The sequence below is a fragment of the Leuciscus leuciscus genome (assembly GCF_965113295.1).
Source record: "Leuciscus leuciscus genome assembly, chromosome: 17".
Classification (NCBI taxonomy): Eukaryota; Metazoa; Chordata; class Actinopteri; order Cypriniformes; family Leuciscidae; genus Leuciscus; species Leuciscus leuciscus.
Window position 1 is genome coordinate 15,916,339 of NC_138741.1, and position 22,993 is coordinate 15,939,331.

The window sequence follows — 22,993 nt, forward strand, 5'->3', positions numbered from 1 at the left end:
CCTATACATTTTCAATTTTTTTCGATGCCATGGACCCCCAAATTAGATGATTTCTTCTGTGCGAGGAAAAAAATAGTTAAAAGTAATTTGCTTTTATATTGGTATAAATATTGAAAATTCACATGAATACATTTTCTGTTGAACCCAATCACCCCATTGTTATTTCAAAGCATATTTTTAATGTTTCTTTGTAATACACCTTTGGTATGGAGGTATGAAGGTAATATTGATGAATGTTAAATGTGGATTGTTAAAGGTTTTCATGATCGTTGTGTTTCAGGATCAGAAAGGTTTGGCAGAAGAGGAAGTGTGGGGTTAAATATGGCTGCCTCACCATTTCTCACAGCACGGTGAGATTTATGAGAGACAAACGCACAGCTCAACACCTTCCAGTTATACATACTTCTTTTTATAATATATCAATCTTTGAATGTGATTGGCTGCGGGGCATTACAAAGTACTCTTGATTTAACTTTTTGTTTGTAACCTTCTCTATAAAATCATATGGCTGAATCTTTCTAAACAGTAATCATGGCAACAGTACTCTTGCTTATGTGATTATTGTTTCATTAACACAAATAGTACACCAACATTAGTTATAAAACACTCTCTGTTCCAAGAGTCTCCAAGAGAACGATTATTTGAGATTCAGGACATGCAATCAAATTTTCCCATGCTGTATGAGAGAGAGTCATCGCTCATGTATTAGTGATTTCCTTTCAGAACCACAAACTACAGGCCAAAACACATAAAGGAGTTTCATCTGGAATCATCCACATTGTCAAAAACCAAAACTTTTGTCTGTGTGTGTGTTTCCAGCTTCAGTGATTTAGCAACCATAAACTCGCATCTCTAGCATTAATCCTGCACACACCATAATTGCAAGTGAGATTTGTTTGCATTTGATTTAGTGAGTGACCACATAAAGAATGCACTATGTAGTGAGAATGCATTTCGAGCATGTTATTATAACTCTTCTTTCTTTCTCAGATCAATAGACCACCCGCAAAGCTCAACCTCCTGACATGTCAGGTGCGACCCAACCCTGAGGAAAAAAGAACGTTTGATTTAGTTACACGTAAGTTGATCTCTGACCTTTGACCCTTTTCCTCTCAGCTATAGTATGGTAAGGACTGGAAAACAAGGGAATGGAAAACTAGCTTACTATTTAATAAGTAGTGTGCAGTATACAATGTATACACTGAAAATAGTAAATGAAGCAGTAGGCATTGTTCCATGATACATTTTAAGCAATAGTATGTGACGTTGCTCTCACACAACTTTATCGGATATATTAGTAAATCAAAAAATTTATTTTAATTTTAATTTAAGTTTAAATAATTGTAAAATTACTTATTTTTGAACAATTCTGAGTGTCTATTTACACTAAGTGCCAGTGTTGGGGGTAACACATTACAAGTAATGCGAGTTGCATTAATCGGATTACTTTTTCAAGTAACTAGTAAAGTAACACATTACTTTTAGATTTACAACAAAATATCTGAGTTTTTTCAAACAAGTAACACAAGTTACTTTGTTTTCTTATTTATTGACTGTCATCTCTTCCGTCCCAATGCTGAGAGAAATCGGAGCGCTGTGTGAACATGATGGTTATTGTAGTTCTAGACTAAATGTGAGCATGCGTTTAGTTTACTCATCTTACTTGTACTAAAACAGATTCAGTAGTCATCTAAATTAATACATATTTTTGTTAAAAAACAAACAAGTAAGCCCAGCCGAGATATGAACAATTAACGTGTTACTTTCCATAAAAAGTAACTATCGCAGTTAGTTTTAAAAAGTAACTTTCCCCAACACTGCTGAGTGCAAATAGCCCGCCTTGCTGGCAAAGAGTAAATAGACTAAATAGCATCTAACTACTATTTACACTGCAAAGAAATTACAGCTATTTTCACTTAGTGTAAATATCATCTTTCACTTTTTGCACTCAAAAATCCTCTGCCTTAATTGCAGGTACAATTACATCTGCTTTATTCACTTCACTGGAAAGCACATTGCATTGTGGGATGTGCAGTGTGTTTTATAATGCACATTTTGACAAATGTGTTTGCTTAATATGTACAGTATTGACACTCTATATACTGTAGGAATAATAAGAATAGTATGCTGTTCTGAAGATATCCAAGGACTAGCCAGGGATGAATTGAACATGCATGGCTGGAAAAAATCCAGTATGGCTTAACTGACCTGGATGTGATGCATTCACGGAAATCTGATGTGAAATATAGTTCGTTAAACCAGACGAGGCGTTTCATGCATGTAGGTGTTCAGAAGTATGTAAATAAAGTTTTGAGAATTAGGTGTGTAGGTGTGTGTAGAAAGCAGGTGTATTGAGTGGCTAGTCCTGACCGTTTTTTCTCTTGTTTATTTCCTGTAGATAAGGATGTTTTTCCATGTTTTCCTTACTGCGTCAGAGGCCCACCTAATGCATAAACTCTATTTATCTCTTTTATCTCTTCTCTTTCATTTTTCTTACAGACAATCGTACATACCATTTCCAGGCTGAAGACGAGCAAGAATGCATGATGTAAGTGCAGACACACATACACTTATCCTTGCACAGAGAAATACAGCATACTGCAGAGCAGCATGTACAGACATGCTGGATCAAAACCTGCTCCTCAAGATGAGAGATAGAATAAAAAAGGAAAGAGAAAGATAAAGACAATGAAAGGTTAAAGACACGACGGATGTATCTGAAAGGTCACTATTTGTTAGGCAGACATCTGAATATATTTTTTGTAACCTCTCTATCCGTCTTCCTTTTATCACTGTAAAGCTGCTTTGAAATAAGCTGTATTGTATAAAGCACTATATAAATAAAGGTGACTTGACTTCCTCCAGATGGGTGTCTGTGCTGCAGAACAGTAAGGAGGAGGCCTTGAACACGGCTCTAGGTGGAGATCAGCTCCAGTTTCAGGACAGCGGTTTGCAGGAACTCGTCCGAGCTGTCATCTCAGGCCTGAGAAACCTGCCCGGCAATGAGGCCTGCTGCGACTGCGGAGCCCCAGGTCTCGACTATAGGATCCTAATGCATTTATATACGGCTTGATTGTGGCCATTCACACTAAATTTTTTGCATTCCATTGCGCAGCATTTCCATTGTTTTTCTATGTAAACATGCTAGACGGGCATGGTTGATCGTTGCACTCGTCTTTTGTAGCATCTTGCGCTTGACACAGCATTTTAAAGATGCGGCACTCAAGTTAAAATATGTTCTAATCTATACCTTGTGTTTTTTCATTCCACTGCCCTGTGCCTCACGTTTTTAAACATGAGATGTATGGCCGCTTACAGTGTTACAAATATAGAAATCCTATGTGTTATGTTCTAAATCAAATAAAAGTGATGATTAGAGAGACATTTAAGCCGTATTTATGTTTGCATATGTATTTCTTATTTTATTTATTAGATGAATTAATTATTTAAGCAATGCATAATTCTTTTCATCAGAATTACTGCATCATCATTATGAAGAACTCTTGAAAAACATTTTATTAGTCTGCAAAAGGTGTTAAAGATTGACAAAGACATGTTTTGAATAAAGTGTAATGTGCTGTTTAGATCCCACCTGGCTCTCCACTAACCTGGGCATCCTCACCTGTATCGAGTGTTCAGGAATCCATCGGGAGCTCGGAGTACATCACTCACGAATTCAGTCTCTCACTCTCGACGTGCTGAGCACCTCTGAGCTCCTGGTAAACACACCCGCCCATCCACACACCCACACACCCAACCCCACACACCCATCCATCCATCCACCCACCCACCCACCCACCCACCCATCCATCCATCCATCCACCCACCCACCCACCCATCCATCCATCCATCCATCCACCCACCCACCCATCCATCCATCCATCCATCCATCCATCCATCCATCCATCCATCGACATTATTTAGCTCAGTTTTCTCTTTGAGTCCATTTTTGTCTTACTAGCTGCACTTTTACTGTTGTTGTTTTTTTTTTGTGTGCTAAAAATCACATTTTTTACCCATAATCCTCTGGGACTGAGTCAGCAGTTACTCACAAGTGACTCGTTCTCATCTGCGCATTTGTACAGTATGAACTTTTTACCTTTGACAGTAAAGCAAAATAATGCAAGTGCTTCTGCACACATGGCATGAGTGTTATTTATTAGGTAATTATTTAGATTACAGATAATGCACACTACCAAACATCAAGCTGGATGCATGAATGCAGTGTTCAAATTTCTGTTTATTAGTTTTGTATGTTTGCTGCAAACATCTGTTTATTAGTTGTGCTTTGGTTCACAGTTGGCAGTGAGTATTGGAAATGCCAAGTTTAATGACATCATGGAAGTCAACCTACCCAATGATGCAATCAAGCCCCTCCCAAAAAGTGACATGTGAGTCCTAGTGTGCAGTTCAGATATATTGCTTCATATTATTAATAAAAAACATTTTGTCACTTTACCAGTAGCTCAACCTTGTCTTAAACATATTTCACTTTTGTTTGTGCATCTCAGGACAGCGAGGAAGGAGTACATTGTAGCGAAGTACGCAGAGCGCCGCTACGTCCTCCCAAAAGAACACTCTGAAGTGTACCATGTGTATGACACTGTGAGGAGCAAAGACCTCACATCACTGCTGCAGCTCTATGCAGAGGGAGAGGACCTGTCTAAACCAGTGGCCACACCTGACGGACAGGTGAGACCACTCAATCCCACCATACACACACATACACCGCATCCACAGTGATAACAAAATGATCAGGTTTAGAAACATGCTCTTGAGATGTTTTGAGCTTTCAGAAAAGTCCATCTGTCATATGAGACTCCCTGTGATTAAGTTAAATAGATGTTCATTTCTTAATCAGTTTGAACTGTATAAACAGAAACAAGACATCTGTGTGGTTAGATGTCATTAATCACACATCATTCACTCTCTCTCTTTCTCTCTCTCTCTGTAATTCTGTATTTCATCTCCTTTTTCCGTCTCTAATCAGATTTCCCCTCTCCTCGGCCCACTCAGGAAGTGAGCACAAGCTGTGTAATGACTGCTGTACTTGTGTTTGAGTTTGTTTTGTGTGTGTTGTTTGGCAAATTTTACTTGAATGATTCAGTGACTGAATAACCAACGTTTTAATTTAGCACACATATGTACTCACTCACAATTCGAAAATTGTAGTACACCAACTCACCGTCTAATTCATTAATCTTCTCTATCGCTCCTCATCCAACAGCACGTTTCGCAGAGATGGTGGCCGCTTGACAGCAGCCAGTAACTTTATCTGGTTCTCTTCTGTGTCTCACAGGACTTGAAGGAGACCGGTCTTCACTTAGCTGTGCGCATGTCTGAGAAGACTTCTCTGGCTCTGGTGGATTTTCTAGCTCAGAACTGGTGAGAGAAATCTGCTAGTGTCACAGATCTGTCAGCACCCAGTAGGATTTCCATCAGCTGACCACTCTGTGTGTGTGTGTTTCTCAGTGGCTGTCTGGAAAAGAAGACTGCTGAAGGAAACACAGCTCTTCATTACTGTACATTATATAACAAAACTGAGTGTTTGAAACTTCTGCTCAAAGCAAAGGCTGCTTTGCACACAGGTATACAATAATACATACACACAAACTCAACTATAAACATGATGGATGGATGGATGGATTGGGGAGTTGGATGGATAGATAAATAGACAGATAGAGAGGTTGATAGACCAACAGACATTTGATTGGACCCTTCCATTGTTCTGATTGTCCTGTAGTGAACTCAGCGGGTGAGACGGCTCTTGACATCGCCAAGAGACTGCAGCACATGCAGTGTATCGAACTGGTGAGTATCATATATTGCACAAAAAACAGCTGAATTGCTTTGTGTTTGTGTATGTGAGCATGTGTTTGTAGAGATATTACCTCTAGGTTGATTTTTATCCTGTTTAATATCCTGAAGTCTCATATGACAATGTTTTCATAAGGAACTTCCCCTCACCTTCCCTGCAAATAATAGTATCATCACATAAAGCGAATACAATGTTGACAAATGAAGAACCAGGTTCAGAAAACTGACAATAAATAGAGAGCTGTATTTGAATTTTTGGATTTGCTCTCTCTAATAGGACACTAGTGTGAAATATTATTCTTGTCAAAAGTGAGTCTCTGGAATTTCTCAAATTTTTTCTGTGTATGTTTAGCTGGAATTGGCCCACAATGGGAAGTTTAACTCTCAGATCCATGTTGAGTACCCATGGGAGACACCACAGGACATGTATGACAGTGAAGATGATCTGGACGAAAGGGTCTGTAATGACATTAACTATTTCAAACAATATGCATTTTTCACTATAATTTGTACCGTGGTATCTGAGCAAAAACGAGTGAAAAATTTTCTATTTTGCATTTTTCAAATTTAATAATAAAATAATTGAAGTCATGATATTTCTTTGATTTAAAATGTACAGAATCCTAATGAAAAAGCCATGTTCAGGTTCAGCAATATGGAAAAAAAAAATTACATTATTAATATATGAGTGAATCAGTAGATGATAATAAATTAAAGTAGATGTCTTCGTTGTGTTTTATAACAATGTTCATTAAATTTGTTTAGGTGAGTCCCCATCCCAAGGGCTCACGGTCTCCGCTGCCTCCTACTGGCAGCAATGGGCACTGCTCGTCTGCATGGAGTTTAAATAAAAGCAGTCCAGCCCGGACCTATGAGAACATTGACTTCCTATATGAAAATCCACCCAACAACAGCGCCCCCACTGGTGGCTCCATGCCACCTCCCCTGCCAGCTAAAGCAATACAGAGAGGTGAGATAGTGTTTATCTTTAATTGACTTTTGAAACCTGAAGTCTGGAATTTTGCAATTAGATGTACTCTGAGAAGCTGAATTGTGCCTCCTTTGCATATGAGAAATGTGTAGAAATGCAAGTTTATTCCAGACAACCACAGAAAGGTCAAAGATAAATTGTGTCCCCACAGGTCGTTCAGATCCTCAGATCTCGGTTTCCATTCCAGAGACTCACGCCCCCTACCGCCAGAGTTCCCACCCCACTGGCTGCTTTCAGAGAATCAGCACCCCGTCCCCTGGGACCGAGTCCTCTGGACTGACATCAGCACGCGCTCACACCATTGGACCGTCAAAAGGACCGAGACAGACGGTGTTCTGGGAGGGACCTTCCTCTGGGGCAGAGGGCAAAAATTACTCCACTTCACCACAGTGTCAGAGAGGACCCGTCAGGTTAGTCACTCGCTGTGTCCGAAATCGCGTATTGTCTGAGAAGGTATTACATATGAATTTGAATTTACCATGCGACTGTTAAAAAAAGTACGCTCTATATAATATGAATACAGGTAGTATGAATGAAATTTGGACGTACTACATCCTCCATGTTGTTACTTTCGCGTGACCTACCAGTTTGGACATACTACTCTTTTGGCGTACTGTTTTTTGCATAATATATAGTAAGGAAGTATTCGATTTCAGACGCAGCAACTGTAATCCTATACTACATTTATCTTACATGGCCAGAAGTTTCCTCATTATTGTATTACATTCTTTGTTTGCAATTACATATAAAAACTTAAACACTAGTTAGTAGCTGCTGGAAAAATATGTATTCATTATGTCATCAAATTGTGAAAATTCATATGATTTCCATGTGAACATCTACTAAATTCAGTGTAGAATCCATTAAAATCTGTATTTGTTTATGATTTGTCAAATATAATTCAAATGTGTATCTGCAGCTCAGAGAAGACGACCTCGTATCGCCGCACGAGCAGCGGGAGTCAAGGGAAGAGTTCGGCTCCATCTCCAGGGTGTGCTGGCAGTCAGGAGGAACTCTACTGCAGTCCAGTGGGCGGAGCTCCCAACCATACACCTCCACCAGCTAATGCTAATGCTAACAACAGCGTGCCAGTCATACTGCCGCCACCTCGCTCACGCAAAAATGCCATGGTAAAATGTCATGCAATGATCTTTATTTTGAGAAATGATAATGTTTATATATATTTTTATTTGTTTGTTATTCCTTCATTTGTGAACACGAATTTGTATATGTAAAAGCTGGAATACACCACACGACTTTTGCCCAGATTCCCCACCCCGAGTTGATTGATTTCACAGAAAATTGCATAGCGTGTAGACTCCATTTTTCTTTTAGCTTCAGACTATGATTCCATCCAGTCTTTTGTCATGCATCTTCTAGTAACGAGGTGTATGTTTCTGCATGAGATGGTTGTGTTTGTAAAGTTTGAAAGCCAGGTAGTATATGATGCCCGGTTTTTCTGTGTAACCCTTTTCAAAGTCAGAAAGTGTATGATGCTGAGATTTTCTCTGTGTGTTAGATCTCATTAAGGGAGAGGCCAAAGAAGGTCAGAGCGTTGGTTGACTGCAGATCAGTTGGTGCCAATCAGCTGGCTTTCTTTAAGAACGAGGTCATCATAGTGACAGCAACTGATGACCCACACTGGTGGGTAAGTATACATACTCTCTCACACTGACACACATACACACACACACCATGTGTTTACCTGGCTTGCTTTTAACAGGCTTTACAGTAAATGAATATATTTTCCATAAATGGTTCAAACTGATGTCGAGACCTCAACATCTTGCACTCTTTTCCTCCCAGGTGGGCCATATAGAGGGAGAACCTTCTAGAAGTGGCTCCTTTCCAGTCAACTATGTACATAAATTAGGAGAATGAGGTGAACCTCCATGAACACTCACATTACGCCATGTGGAACTAGTCTAGACTGTTGCTTTTATCTTCAGAAGCGCTAGACCTAGAAACTGTGGAGGCCTGAAATGCACTTAGAAGATGAAAGACTGGAGAACAGCGTTAGTGTGGAGTGCTGTAAGATGATCCACTGATCATTTCAGTGCTGCTCATAACATATCTGAGCTGTTTATCTGGACTGAAGGTTTGGTAGGTACGTCATGACTCATGAATGAATGGCAGAAAAGGGATGAAAGCCATCCAGCTTTTGAAACTCCTCTTGGCTTTAGTTGTTTAAACTAACAACAGCACTTGTTCTTATTGATATTGAGGCATTGAACGTGTTTTTGGCGTTTGAGGTCTCTAAGAGATTGTCGCCCAGACTCGGAGGGACTGGACTCATTTGCTGATGCTCATCCTGTGGTTGGTGCTCTCTGGATATGAATGTATACCATCAGGCGTCATGACATGCCATTAGTTTTGCCCAGACACCAGGTCCACCAGACAGCGAGTTAAAGGATGATGTATTTGGTTTCATCTGTCTCCTCTGCACCGACGTCTCCTATTGCTGCTGATTCCTGGACATCCAGCCCTGCACTGGAAGATAAAGCAAACAGTAACATCAGTTGAAAACCGATAGAACCCTCAGATAGAAGATCAGGATATTATCTGAGTGTTAAACGACAACAAATGTTCAATAAGTTTAAATTTCTTATTTTTCAATCCCAGCACGCATAAAATGTGTATTGTATATCATTCTTGTGCTTTTCGAGTTTCCATATTTTATGCTAATGTTCAAAAATCATGCTCTGTTAGCTTTGTCTATACAAAACGGGAACAAAAGCTGTACTTGTCACCCACATTTAATGTCTTTTCTGTGTTTGTATTGTTATCGAACAGCATTATTATTGTTATTATTATTTTAATGGGATCTCCCTCCAGACCGAGGTGGTTTATGGCAGATTTGGGACGTGTCTCGAACCGGCAGACTGTATAAATGTTTGATAAGCTGAGAGCACACAACAGATGTTTTCCCTTCTGCCATCTCATTGACTTCTGTGAAGCATTTTTCAGGCAGAGATGAACGTACGTATGTTGGAGGTCCGAAACGGTTCAGCTCACTTTGTGTTTTAGGAAAGCAAAAGGTAACGCTGTGTAAATTACACTTCTTTAACTCGACCGTTATTGTATCACTGTAACTGTATTTTATTGATAAATGTCACGTCCAGTCTTTTCAGGACAAATTCGTTTTTTCTCTGAGATGTTTAGCATCTGTTTCAAGGATCGAAAATGACAATTAAATGTTTGCAAACTGTAAACACGTGTTGTCTCTGGGTTAAACATACAATGGATTGCAAAACCTGAAGGGGAGATGGCATAACCTTTTCTAGAATTTATAAGCCCTCTATAATCATCAAACACATGGAGACTTACTCCTCTGCGTTTAAAAAAAATCCTGGATTAAGAATGTGGCATCTTTTTGCAAAAGGATCATGCAAACACATTAAGTGTGTGCATGTAGATCCATATTAGTACCTTCTACTTTTTTCAACAGTCAGCTTTCCATCCTGGATGGGCCTAATGGATGGTTGCCAGCACTCAACTTCTTTACAGATTGAAAATCATTAGGTAGCATCTGACTAAACTGTTATAATTTGTTTGTTCTGCATAATTGACAGGTGTTACGTCACTGGTCGGTGTGGAGTGATGCAGAAAGATTTCAGGTCAGCATGAAGCAGATGTTCAATCCCACAAGATTTCCATTCTCAGTCCTTCAATCACATTTATTGACTAGTGCTCCTATCTAGTTCGTGCACATCTGCCCTTTGCTCTGGTCTACATTCATTTGGATTGTTCTTTCCATAATATATTCACTTTAAGAAAGCATACATGATTTTGCTCATTATTACATGTGCAGGTTGTATGACCTCAATAATTATTTGTTCTTAAAAAAAAAAAAAATGGTCACACTACAAATCTATTTAAAAAAATAATTCTTAGAAATATAGTGGAAAAACTGGTGACCAGTTACAGGACTAAAATATAGCTTGTCCTTTACATACATTTTAACCTAACTTAAAATTAATTCAGTAATATTCTAAAAGCAGATTTGTTTGCCTTTTTTTTTTTTTTTACTGATAGGCTAGGCTACATGATTTTATAATCTCTGAAAGCACAACCCCACTCAATATGTGTATAGAATCACCAGGGTAAGCTTTTTATTCAACTAAACCCAGCCATTGGATCAGGGCTATTATAAAGTCATAGCTTTTGGCATTATATGTTAAAAAACATTATGCAAGGCCTGATGTTATGCAACATTATGAGTGCTTTACTAATCTTTTCATAAACTGCAAATTAGGTACAAATGGATGCTCTTTTGCTTTTCAGAGCTTTAATCTTAATCACTAATGTTGTATGTTTAAATAGAACTACATACAAGTTCTAGAATCTCTTATGCAATTTTTTTATCTGAAAACTGAACTGACCTTGTTTTAAAGATATTTTTACTTAAAAACAAGAATACAACTTGTAAATTATAAATCATTATTGCAGAGATCTGAAGCGTGGGATTTAGATTCTGAATCTGGTCACACTGAGAAAAACAAACAGTATGAAAACTCAATGTGTTTTTAATGGGTCAGTGAGCCTCTAATTTCATGACAATCATAAGTATTTTTTACACAGAGGCAATCGATTTAAAATCGAAATAAGTATTGGACCTTTACATAATAGATGTCTATGTCAGATTGCCAAATGGCTCATGGAAAGAAATGAGGCTGTTGGCACTGATTTCAGCAGAAATCATTCGAAGCTGTGCTGGATCAAGTGTTTCTTCCTGTACTGCTGTCCTATCAAATTCTGCTGAGAGACTGAGCGTTTAAAATAGACACAGGCATATTAGTTTCTCTCCTTTTGGTGTAAGATCAGCATTTTCATAGGCAAATGGACTCATTAAATCAGTCAGCAAAAACATTTTTTAATATTCAATGTATTATCAACAAATGTACAGAAGCATGTGGAATAGTTTCCATTTCCATTCATTTTTTCTTCAAAAATCAGCAAAAATCTTTTTTCAGCAAAAATCCAATGAGCATACAGTGACAATAGAAGTAGGCTATCCTGTTAGACAAGAGACAAGGGTTTTAGAAATGTTGGAACTTGTTTTGTGAAATAAAACAGTAAATAACAGTAATTACAGAATAGGCTATCTTTAAAGATTGCAATAGAACTTTGCAAAGCACATTAAATACATAAATTCAAAGCGTGATACATTCTTATAATGTTCAAAAGAATACAGTCAAAGGTTAAATTTGTGAACCCTACTTAAACCAGAGAAGCTTCACTTATACTGTGACTAAACATAAAAGCTACTGTAAATAGTCAGTAACGGCCTTTGCTATGTTTCACTTGGAACTGACCTCGCAACTCGAAAAAGTGTTGCATACGATGAACACTTTACTATCCCATGAGGCCACGGGAGAGGATTTATGAATGTCAGTGAAGCGCTGTAACTGACGCTGGTAGGTCACATACTAATTACAACATGGCGAATGTAGAAGGCTACGCCCAGATTACATTCATATTATATAGAACATACATACGTTTTTAAGTGGCCATGAAGAAATTAGCTACTTATTCAAAATAAGTTCCTACTCAAGAGAAGATACGATTTCGGACGCATTCGGTCACTTTTTCCGCTTTGTCTCTGAATGAATCCGCCATTTTGAATGAATTGTTTGACTGAATGATTCAATGACTCATTTGTTAAGACAATGATATGCCGCCACCTATTGATGGTTTTAGTTTCATTTTTGTTACTATTTACCCCTCGTGGGCCAAGATTTCACATTTAATAAAATTTTTCGATATTTATATTGCGAACCTGCAGCTGATAAAATCAAACCAAGGTGCTCGCTGAGGGGCTGTGAGTTACGAAGATTGAACGCTGTCATGATTGTTTGCGCGATTCTGGGGCCAGTTGCATAAACATAGCCATTGAGTTCAGACTGTGTCGTTAAGAACTAGTAAGACCAACTAGCAGTTAGTTAAGCATAATCAGTCTTACTTTTCAGTATCAAGTTATTCCAATCTAAGTTTTTATGTAACTGACTTAAAATTGTAAAAGTTACAAATTGGCTAACTTGTAAGATTAGTCTTAGCAGTTTGTGCAGCCGGACCCTGGTTAAAAAGATAGAATGCGTAGATAGAATGCGTTTATAGACTATTCAGTGTGAAATATGAGATAGCATTATTAAATATAACAGAGATAATGAAGTAATTTTTTTAACTTTTTTTCCTCATGGGACTGGGCGGGCCTCCAACTGTTCCTTTGAAACGGGTCTCTTAACTGCAAAGGCCGCCTGGGAGCATTAAGATTACATTAGCTTTAAGTTATTTTACAGCTGAGAGAAGAAATAATGAATCGGCTTATCTAAATAAGTACAGTAGATTTGACAACAAAAGCTGGATATTCAACAAAACAGTTTTTTTTACAAAGTGTGTTACCTGATGAAAGCCTATAAGGATGGCATCATAACCATAGACATGGACACAAGGACAGACTTTACATTCATTCTGCAAGTGGGTCAAGATCTTTGGGAAAGCTTTTCTTTTAACATCTGTAATAGCAAAACTCATAAAAGATGCAGTGCAAAAATCAGCATGTGAGAGAGACTTCGGCTGAGGTGTCTTTTAACCACACAGCGTAAATGAAATTAATATGTACAGTCAACTAGATAAGGCATTTGATGAATGTTTAACTCTATATAGATTTTGAGAACATACAGCCTACAACTCACGAATACCCGTGATAAACCATTCAACCGGTCATCTGGTAGCATTGCTGGATTTCTACAAACTAGAAACCCTTACAAAAATTGACCAGGGTATCTGACAGTGGTTATATTTAGAGTTATGTTATAGAGTGCAACAGATGATTTACGGAAGTAAAATCCCATTCATTTTCTCCATAAGGGAATTGATTATGAACGATCAGACAGACTTACTGTGAGCTACGAGAATATTATGGTTATTATCATTATGGTAATTACGATATGGCGTGAACGCACCTATCAAGGCTCTAGCATGGCACAGCTTCATATAGGCCTATTACATATATTGTTGACTGCACTATCAAGTTTATCCTGATCTGTTTGAACCCCAATGACAGTAGGTTTAGGGGCGAGATTAGGGGTGGTCCTTCATAATGAGATTCGTTTAAAAATCTTAAGTTTTTGTACAAATCTAATCGTACGAATTCATACAAATCGCCACTTCGTTAAATAGGCTACTTAAGTTTTTTCATGAGATCGGGTTGGAATGACGTATGGTCAGTTTCCCAATGTTTTCAAACTACTTAATTTGTGTGCTTAAGATCCATATAATGTATTGTTTCTCTATATAAAATAGCCAAAACCGTCAATCATTTATATTTCGTCATCGTTTTTAATTTAATGATTTAATTCGCAATGCTTTATGGGATTTTAAGTCTTTAAGTACACAGGTTTTTTTTTATTGTCTTTTTGTCAAAATTTCAAATACTTTTTTTGCTTCAAATTAAAGTTTGTAAAATTGTGATTTACCTCAATACGCTGGTATGGTTTATGGCTTATAACTCTTAAATGAAGACTTTAAATGATAAATAAGGAAATATCAGACCGCTGAATACCTCAATCATTCCAGAGATCCTTGTAATAAATTTAAAATATCAGCTTTTGAAACCTTACTACACTGTTCAAAAACAGATTCCATAATTTTTTTGCGGTTTTAAAGTAGTAACACTGGTTACCATGGTAAATGTTTGTAGGGGAACTTATTAAGCAGGGTTCATAACATATTTCCAACAGTGATCGCTAATAACATGTCCTCACAACAGAGGCTTTCATCACAACAACTTGGTTAGCAGTTGATATGTCGCTGAAGAACATTACATGCATGTTCATAATCCACAGCAGCCAACCGCGTGTCCTAAATCTAGTATAATCTACAGCTCTGCCTAAATCAGTTCCCTCCTAAAATGAGGGAGATCAGCGCAACCATTAAGGACACCCAGATGTTCTTTACTTAAAGTAGTGTAAGTAGCCCTTGAACTGAGATTCAGTCACCTCTATTATGTTTGCTTCACGCCTGATCGATATAACTGAATAAAGACTGTGGTCTGACTGCAGGCATCCTGCCCCGTCAAATGACGTAGGCTAAATCGAACTGCATCACACACAGATGCGTAGGGGTCACGCAGAGAGACAAAAAGCACCATGCATGCAGTAGTATTTATAGAAGACAAGAGTGTATTGCAAAGGGACCCTGTTAAAAGACATTCTATGTGTATGTAATGATTGTAATCACAGCTTTTCAATTGAATAATTAATGTTACATAAGAGTAAATAAATGCTTCAAATCTTACGTTTAGATTTTGGCAGAACAGAATCTCATAATACAGAGTAAATTTAATGTACAATATTGTGACTATTTAATGAACACGATTAATAATAACTTATGTTTATTTAATTATTATTATTATTAAAAATAATTATATAATGATATATTAAGATGCAATAATGCCATGTTTTTTTCCTGATATGATGCAGCGAGTAGAGCGAGTGTCTGCTTACACAATGAGGCAAGATGCCAGGTGCAGACTACATTCTCAGTGGTGATGTACAGTCCCGCTGGCTTACCCTGCAGTATAGCATAAATCTCTCTGCCGAAGGAAAGGTTATTCCACTCACAAAAGACCTACAAGGTTAGCCAGAATCACATCATTTTTCTCTCTATATAGCCCAGAATCTTCCAGCCTTAACTGGTTCAAGCCAAGAATAGCAGTCTCCTGTGTTTTGCTGAAGTCCCTGAACGCACTTCACTCAAACAAGGCTGAGCAAGAGCCATTTGCTCAGAGAGAGAGAGAGAGAGAGATGAAACGCAAAGGAGACAGGAAGTTTCCATGAGGGCAGTTGCACCAAATAACTAACCAAAGAGATTATAACAACCTACATGTGAAACTGCTTTTAGTTTGTATTTCATTATTAAATGAGTGATATTGGCTGTGTCTGAAACCTGAAAAAAGCAGCATTTGCATGCAGCATACGGAGGTAGGAAGGCATCAAATCAAATCTGAATCCAATGTTAGCATAACATCCTGTCTATCTAATAAGATGCCTTCATCTGGTTGGTTTTTGAAGGTCTTCGCTTCATATGATATTCCACTGTTCTACGTGTTTGGTTCGGGGATTGGTGGAAAGACTGAAAATGGTCTCTGATGGAGTGGTTAATAATGTATGAAGGTACATTCATAACATATGACTTTTCTGGCAAGGAATAAGCATTTGTAGTCATTAAATATTTGTTTGGTTTTCTCTCACAAGTTCACAAGAATTTGTTCTTGATCATTTCACATGACATGATGCTTTAGAAGCCAGTCTGAAACCCTTGGCATGTCCCATTATAAAAAAACACTGCCTGTGAGGTCACTGATTTCGGACACAGCCATAATCTTTCTGCTCACATATTTGAACGCATTCTTAGTAGTGTATGCTCAAACGAACTAGCGATCTGCAGCGAATGTAATCACACAGCAAAAATCTCAAAATGTCCTCCGCCAGTCATTCATGAGCTGTAGTTTTGGATGATCTGTTGATGTCAAATACATTCTGAAGGAAATTAAAGTCAGGTCCTGGTTGCTAGGCGACAAAGGGACCAGAGAGGCCACAGATGCAATGCTGACAGAGAAGAGAGAGAGAAATCGCTGCTCCTCTTCTCCATCCACACAAGCCCAATGGGCACCCTAGACGTACAAGACGAGAACACTAGAGGACCAAAGCGCATGTCCCCAGCATGTGTGCACAAATCGTACAATTCATCCGTCCCTTGGGACTTTAAGGACTGTTCACACCAAGGATGATAAAAAAATAGCTATAAAGTTATTTAGCTGTAAAATTCTATGGAAAGTCCACACCACAGCTAAAATGATAACATCACGCAGGAACAATATAATTGGAGTTAATAATTGTTAATAATTGTTTTCCTCGAAAACATTGTCTGCTAATCAGAATCCATCTGACTTAAAAGAGCTTGAACATTTAAAGTGTCAGGCAATAATGCAAATGCTATACGTGCTTATCATAAACAGAATGTTAAAGTTTCAGTAAGCGATTTCTGAGAAACGCTGATATTTGAAATCACCAAAACAAACACACCCTTACCCAAAAGGACGCACCCCTATCTTGATAGCTTCAACCCCAAATCCCTGAACATGTTATGCAACACAGGCTCCTCCCCCCTAATGAGTGTATACGCCCCTTACTGCTGATTGGCTGCAAGTTGCTCGGTCCACTTTCAACAGCACTTCTCAGAAATTGCTTACTGCACCTTTAACATCCATTGGTGTGGACAGACACATATAGTTATTGTTGTAGGTATTGTTCTTGGTGTGAACAGGCCTTTAGCCTAAACGCTCTGTTTCACCTTACTGCAGATGGAAGAATGCTTTTCCTTTCGGACGAAGTGAGTTCTTCTGGATGAATTTGTGTCTCCTCTCTGACATTCTCACGCACACCAAGCGACATGAAGTGTAACGCATGCACAGAGCTCTAAACATCAGGAAAGTTCACACACATTAAAGCAAATCCCCAGCGTCTTGGGTGGTTCAAGCAGCATATATGAGGCCAGCGCCATTTCGATGGGCTCAAATGAAGAACCACCAAAGATCCCAGTTAACAATATATACAGACAGAGCAGAAGTTTCAGCATTTCCTGACTAACAGCGAGTAGAAAATGAGCCTTGGACATCCTTGGATCTGAAGATAGCGATTGAGTTGTGACGTGTGACAGCAGTGAAGGGCCATCTTGCAAGTAAGCAGCGGCTGTTTCGCTATTTGAGTTTGACAGGCCAAGGGAGGCACGTTCTCAGCCCCAGCATGGAGGAAAAGACAATGGTGGGTTTGTGCCGTTTAAACCGCAATCCTTTTTTCAGCCGCTGTCCGTTTTCCGCCACGTATAGTTCGCCCTGCTGGGCGGCAGCAGTGATGCGCGCCACCAGCTCCCCGTGTTCCACCGCCTCCTGCTCGGAGCGCACGAACACCTCCCTCAGCTCCTCCAGTCGTCTCTCCATCTCTCTGATGACACGCTGGCGCTCCTCCACCTCCAGGAGGCGTCGACGAGCTGCCTCAAACTCCATACTCGAGCTGGGGGTAACCAGCTTGGACGAGGGTGCCGTGGCACTTGCAGAGGGCGGCTCGGAGCCTGTCTGTCCAGCAGGGACTCTCCGAAAGTCCCCCATGGAGATGGATCTCCGCTGAGAAGATGAGGGCAGGAGGAGGTTGGATGAGGAAGAAGAGGGGTGGACATCCATCGCAGAAGGTAGAGAAGAATCCTGCTCCGCATCGCTGTCAGAGTTCTCATCCTCATGCTGGTGCTTGTTCATATCTGCGCACGGCTGCTGCAGTTGTTTTCTGTCGAGGTGCGAAGTGCTCTTACTATTCTGTTTGTGCTGCCTTCTCCGTCGAGGGAGAGATAGCTCAAGCACCGTTTTGCTGCCAGTGAAACGCTCCATTCATTAATAAGACACCAGCCACCAGCGCTGTTAGCTCACACTGGAGGAGCCTCGTCACACTCTATTGGACAAAGACACGCTGACTTTGCCGCAGCTGATTGGATACTCGCCCTCTGTATTCCTGCCCACTCAGCATCCTCTCTTTCTCTCTTTTTCACTCTCTGTCGTGACGTCCCAACAGATGTCTATGTCAGCTCAGGCAATGAACAAAAAAAAAAAGCCAAAGTGTTTTTGTTTTTTTTACCATCACTGCTTAATCATACCCTGTTCCCTCCCTCTGTGTGTTGCCTGTAGCAACACAGCCTGATCCATCAGATAGTTTGCAGGAAAGCAGAATTGACTGCCTGCTCCACACACACTCATACACATTTCCCTCTCTTGTTCTATCTTTCTGCATCTCTGTCACACTTTTCCTCCCCTGCTGAGGTCATAAAAAGCCAGAAATGCAAGATCCTTCGCAAATGCAACATTCCATGAGCTGCTGTTGCCAAGCAACAGATTTTGGCACTCATGAATCATGAGTTTTATGTATTTCAAATAATACACAATAAATGTGTTATTTATGAGGGAAGTAGGCCTAATTCACAAGATCTCACGTGTTCGAGCTAATGCTAAAACACCTGCTCCAGTTAGGATTAAAAATATGTTGATACTGAGGTTGTTTTGCATGCAAAACACTCAAGAGATTTATTTACCTTTACTAAGGTGAAACTAAAACAGAGAGTAAATGTAATTTAAAAAATTCATACAATACTGCTCAGTTTAAATACATTATTACTTTAGTTTAAATAATAGAATTATGACTTTGACATTTCCCATGAAGAATCAGTATGATGTTTAGATTTTTTTTTTTAACTAGGAGTGATCACGTACATTTAAATCACATTACTTTTCAATAATATACATTTTAAAAAACTTTTTAACATTATAAACCTTGCTGATTCTTTAAGGGGGTACAGGGTTAGGGTACAGAAATGTATATATTTATTTTTTAAAATGTGATGCCATCTTAAAGGTAGGGTAGGCAATTTCGGAGAGGCTAGCAATAGCAAGCTAACTTTGATAAGCATAAGATCCCACCCTCCCTTCACAGCAGTCTCCAAAGCCACTCCTTCAAAACACATGGACACACACAGCTGGCGGTGTTAAATTACCTCATGTCTCAAAACTCATAACATTACAATAATAATGAATGTAAACAACTTACCAAGCTCTAATTGTGCCACCTGACTGCTGCTGACAGCGTTGATAATGTTGACATAGAAATGCATAAATCCGAGTCTGAGGATGTGAAAAGCTCAGAGTAGAATGTCACGGGTTGCCATCTCATTATTATTATGGTTACTACTGTACATGGCATGAACGCAGCATAAGCTCGAAGTCAGAAAGTTCTGATGGAATGTTTGCTTTGTGCCAAACATAAGGCTCTGTCTGAGCTAATTACGGTAGGCTCCGCTCGAGACCCTGCCTTCTTTTCCATTTATCAGCGTTGCGGCTCTGCAGTTGCATAGCCTATATAAACTTAAGTAGGTTACCAACATGGGGGAAGATTTTCTCCTGACCATAAATGGCACACAATCTCATCTCAGCACTTCTGATGAATGCCTATGATATTTTTAATTTGGCCATTTCATCTTTATCAACATTTGTGAGATTTAGTCAGCCGAAACGGTTTTGAGGGTTAGTTGATATAAGTTTGTGTCTCTGTAAAATAGTGATATATGACATTGTATTATGTATATCAAAGTTGTTTGAGTCTATTTGTTAATGAAGAATTTGTGGACACATCATTGTTTTGGGATGTGTGGAGTAAAAGTTATAGGCCTCATTTTTATTTTAAAGTAAAAAGATAAAATTAGACTCTTGGGGTAAGATGAGATATACAAGAGATATACGACATTATATACAGCATGCTAAACTTATCAAAATATGTTTAAAAATGTGAAAACTAATAATCAAATTAATTTCCGATGATTGACATCACAGAGTCAACCGGTAACGTCATGGGTAACGTTAGTTTGATACTGATCGAATGGTATCTTACCGGTAAAAAGACGGAACAAAGCTGCTTCTGTAAACAGCAGATTTGTGTAGGCCTATAGGCTATTTACTGGAAAAGTCGTTTTGGTAATTGACGGTAATTTACCGGGATGTGAAAGGGGCTAATGTTTTTCTCTTGACTAGAGCTACCCGAGAGATTCCGCCATATTTATTCATCGAATTAGACACGCCCCCACTTTCTACAACCACATCGCTTTGGCGTAACCATGGTATCCTACCTGTCAAGCAGAAGCAAAGCAAGCTCGGCATCTGTGTTCAAAAAATTGAAAAGCTTCACCGATGTTTGCTCTCCTCCTTTTGGTAACGTAGCCTGTTTTCTTTTGTTTTCCCTTTTTGTTGTGGAAGCCAAGATGAAAAATCGTGAACATTTCGCATGAAAACTGCAACAAGTTCATCTATCACGCCATCCGCTTCCGGCTTTCCGTATGTCTGTTTTGAATGGTCAAAATGATTGACGAGCAGAAAACTGATGAAAAGTTTTCTGCTAAACTGAATTTTTTATTTTTTTTTACTGTGTAGTGTGTAGACCCGAGTTGTCACAGATATCGGCATGATATTTCAGTTATATTTTCTGATAGCGGGACAATTTTCTGCTAAAGCCTAAATTGAATCTGTTCATCATCAAGCGTTCGTGTCTCTTCAGAAAATTTTAACTAAACCGCTCAATTCATATGGATTCGTTTTACAATTTCTTTATAAACTTTTAAAGCGTCAAAGTAGTTGCGTAGACTGTCTATGGAGGGACAGAAATCTCTCAGATTTCATGAAACATATCTTCATTTGTGTTCCGAAGATGAACTAAAGTCTTACGGTATGGAACGATAAAAGGGTCCTTAATGACAGAATATTCATTTTTGGTGAACTAAAACTTTAATGTGCTTAAAAAAAAGTAATGACTTCATTATGAAATCAAACAAACTGTGGAAATACAGGTTTACTGTGTTGTTGATGTCTTTCCTTTCCCTTTTAGGCAGGAACTCTTTAACAGAGTTGCATCTCAGAATCACTGAAAGGAAAAAGCTTTTCCAATATGTAATATTGATTAAAGTTATCCACCTTTTAATCTGGAGTTTATGGAAATCATGTGTGGAATTGCAATTCCTAGCCACATACACTGATGACATGACTTTCTACTTAAGCCATTTGTCTCAAAAAGACAAAAGTTTATCTACTGTAAGAACCAAGCCAGTGTAAATAGCCATGTTATATTTCTGTATTTTGATGTGTGAAAGATGCTTAATACTATATTAACACCTGATTATCATGCATCACTATCGGACCGAATAGAGGCAGGCAAACGTTTGTAGACTGTTCATCAGAAAAACTCTCTATCCATTTACTCAGACCACCCTCAATCTGACACCACATCATTCTAACCAAGCTTAATGTGAAACCAGCCCAAATCATTACGGTGATGCTGGGAAGAGACTGCAGTGGTGGCTCAGATCTCAAGGACACTAGAGGAAATGGGAAAATCCAACATCTCCGGCTCAATAACATGCTTCAAAAACCACTGTAAATTAATAATTCAAAAATTCAAGGATGGATTTATAAGGAGCAATAACTGACATTGTGCATTTTTAATTTATTTGCATACTTCCTTGTTTCAAATACAAGAGAAAATCACTGAAAGATATTATTTTTATCTGAGCAGGAGATAATGTAAAAATGTGCTAGTCTGCAGAACAGATAGAAGCTGTGATAAATAAGCAGCAATAGTGACATGATGAGCCCCCTTTTGTGGTCTAGCCAGTGAAAAATAAGCTGGGACAGTACAAAGTGAGAATCACTCAGCAATGCTTTAAATAACTTTTTAAAAGCCCCATCCATCTGAGATTAGAGCAGTTACTGGTAGGAGAGGGAGGGACGGGGGCTCTCAATGTTGGATTAATAATGGATTTATTTCAAGTATTCCATCAGTAATGTTCAGAGAAGTGCTACAGATGTTACTTTAGTGATTACATACAATGAGAGGACAAAGAGAGAGAAAGCATGAAAGTGTATTGAAAATGATGCTTTAGGTCTGGAAAGAATAAGCTTGTCTTGCTTTACGAAATTTTCTTGGAATAGAAATCATGTAAGTCAAGTAAATGACACATTTTAGTTTAACTTTATTTGAGATTTGCAATTTTTGCAACTAAAATCTGGGACAAGACTATAAACAGGCCTAAAGTTTAGCATAAACCACCTGAATCAATGTATTCAAAATTAAATGATTAAAAAGAAAAAAAATGGGTAACAGGGTTGCAAATTTGCCTTAAAAAAAAGAGCTATCACTCGGTAGGAGTTTTGGAGTTATTGATAAATATACAAGACACTAACCTCCTATACATTTAAGCAGGCAAAAATAGGTGGAATATATATAGATACCTTTCCTCCAGGGGTTCACAGATCCTTCAATTTTGTCCAAATAATGTCTGTGTATTGGATGGACTTGAGAGATTACTGGGGAGAAAAGGGAAAACAGATGGAGAGGAGAGAAATATGTTGGAGAGAGAGAGAGAACGAGGACAGTATTAAAACAGACAGACAGGTGAACACAGAGATACTGTATGTGATAAGAGCTGTGTCATTCATTCATTCACTCATTGTGGATTTAGACTCAAATAATCCCACTTTTCATGGCCTAAATTCTGATTTACAAAGCTTTCATGTTCTTTCACTTGTACTACATTAATCCA

General features: G+C 38.6%; 2 protein-coding genes across 3 annotated transcripts in view; one reads left to right on the forward strand and one right to left on the reverse strand.

Moving 5' to 3' along the window:
• asap3 (ArfGAP with SH3 domain, ankyrin repeat and PH domain 3) overlaps nucleotides 1-10,020 on the forward strand; it is a 27,305-nt gene extending 17,285 nt beyond the window's left edge. The window contains exons 11-26 of one of the 2 annotated variants that reach the window (XM_082142514.1): nucleotides 281-350; nucleotides 991-1,078; nucleotides 2,500-2,548; nucleotides 2,866-3,032; nucleotides 3,586-3,719; nucleotides 4,300-4,391; nucleotides 4,512-4,692; nucleotides 5,300-5,385; nucleotides 5,473-5,588; nucleotides 5,744-5,811; nucleotides 6,170-6,274; nucleotides 6,583-6,787; nucleotides 6,996-7,218; nucleotides 7,728-7,938; nucleotides 8,328-8,456; nucleotides 8,615-10,020. In XM_082142514.1, the coding sequence (XP_081998640.1) occupies nucleotides 281-350; nucleotides 991-1,078; nucleotides 2,500-2,548; nucleotides 2,866-3,032; nucleotides 3,586-3,719; nucleotides 4,300-4,391; nucleotides 4,512-4,692; nucleotides 5,300-5,385; nucleotides 5,473-5,588; nucleotides 5,744-5,811; nucleotides 6,170-6,274; nucleotides 6,583-6,787; nucleotides 6,996-7,218; nucleotides 7,728-7,938; nucleotides 8,328-8,456; nucleotides 8,615-8,689 (1,999 nt within the window). In that variant the 3' untranslated portion in view covers nucleotides 8,690-10,020. Of the gene's footprint in view, nucleotides 1-280; nucleotides 351-990; nucleotides 1,079-2,499; nucleotides 2,549-2,865; nucleotides 3,033-3,585; nucleotides 3,720-4,299; nucleotides 4,392-4,511; nucleotides 4,693-5,299; nucleotides 5,386-5,472; nucleotides 5,589-5,743; nucleotides 5,812-6,169; nucleotides 6,275-6,582; nucleotides 6,788-6,959; nucleotides 7,219-7,727; nucleotides 7,939-8,327; nucleotides 8,457-8,614 lie in introns of both variants that reach the window. The other variant, XM_082142513.1, reaches the window with a different exon arrangement.
• On the reverse strand, nucleotides 9,149-21,372 carry LOC309478792 (uncharacterized protein). Its single transcript, XM_082142546.1, has 2 exons — nucleotides 17,165-21,372; nucleotides 9,149-16,484 (listed from the first exon to the last, which is right to left on the reverse strand). The coding sequence occupies exon 1, from the start codon at nucleotides 18,249-18,251 to the stop codon at nucleotides 17,571-17,573; it is 681 nt and encodes a 226-aa protein (XP_081998672.1). The 5' UTR covers nucleotides 18,252-21,372; the 3' UTR covers nucleotides 9,149-16,484; nucleotides 17,165-17,570.
• Nucleotides 21,373-22,993: the final 1,621 nt, after the last annotated feature.

Excerpts from the sequence above, each read along its gene's own strand:
- LOC309478792 (XM_082142546.1), bottom strand. The coding sequence starts at position 18,251 with ATGGAGCGTTTCACTGGCAGCAAAACGGTGCTTGAGCTATCTCTCCCT.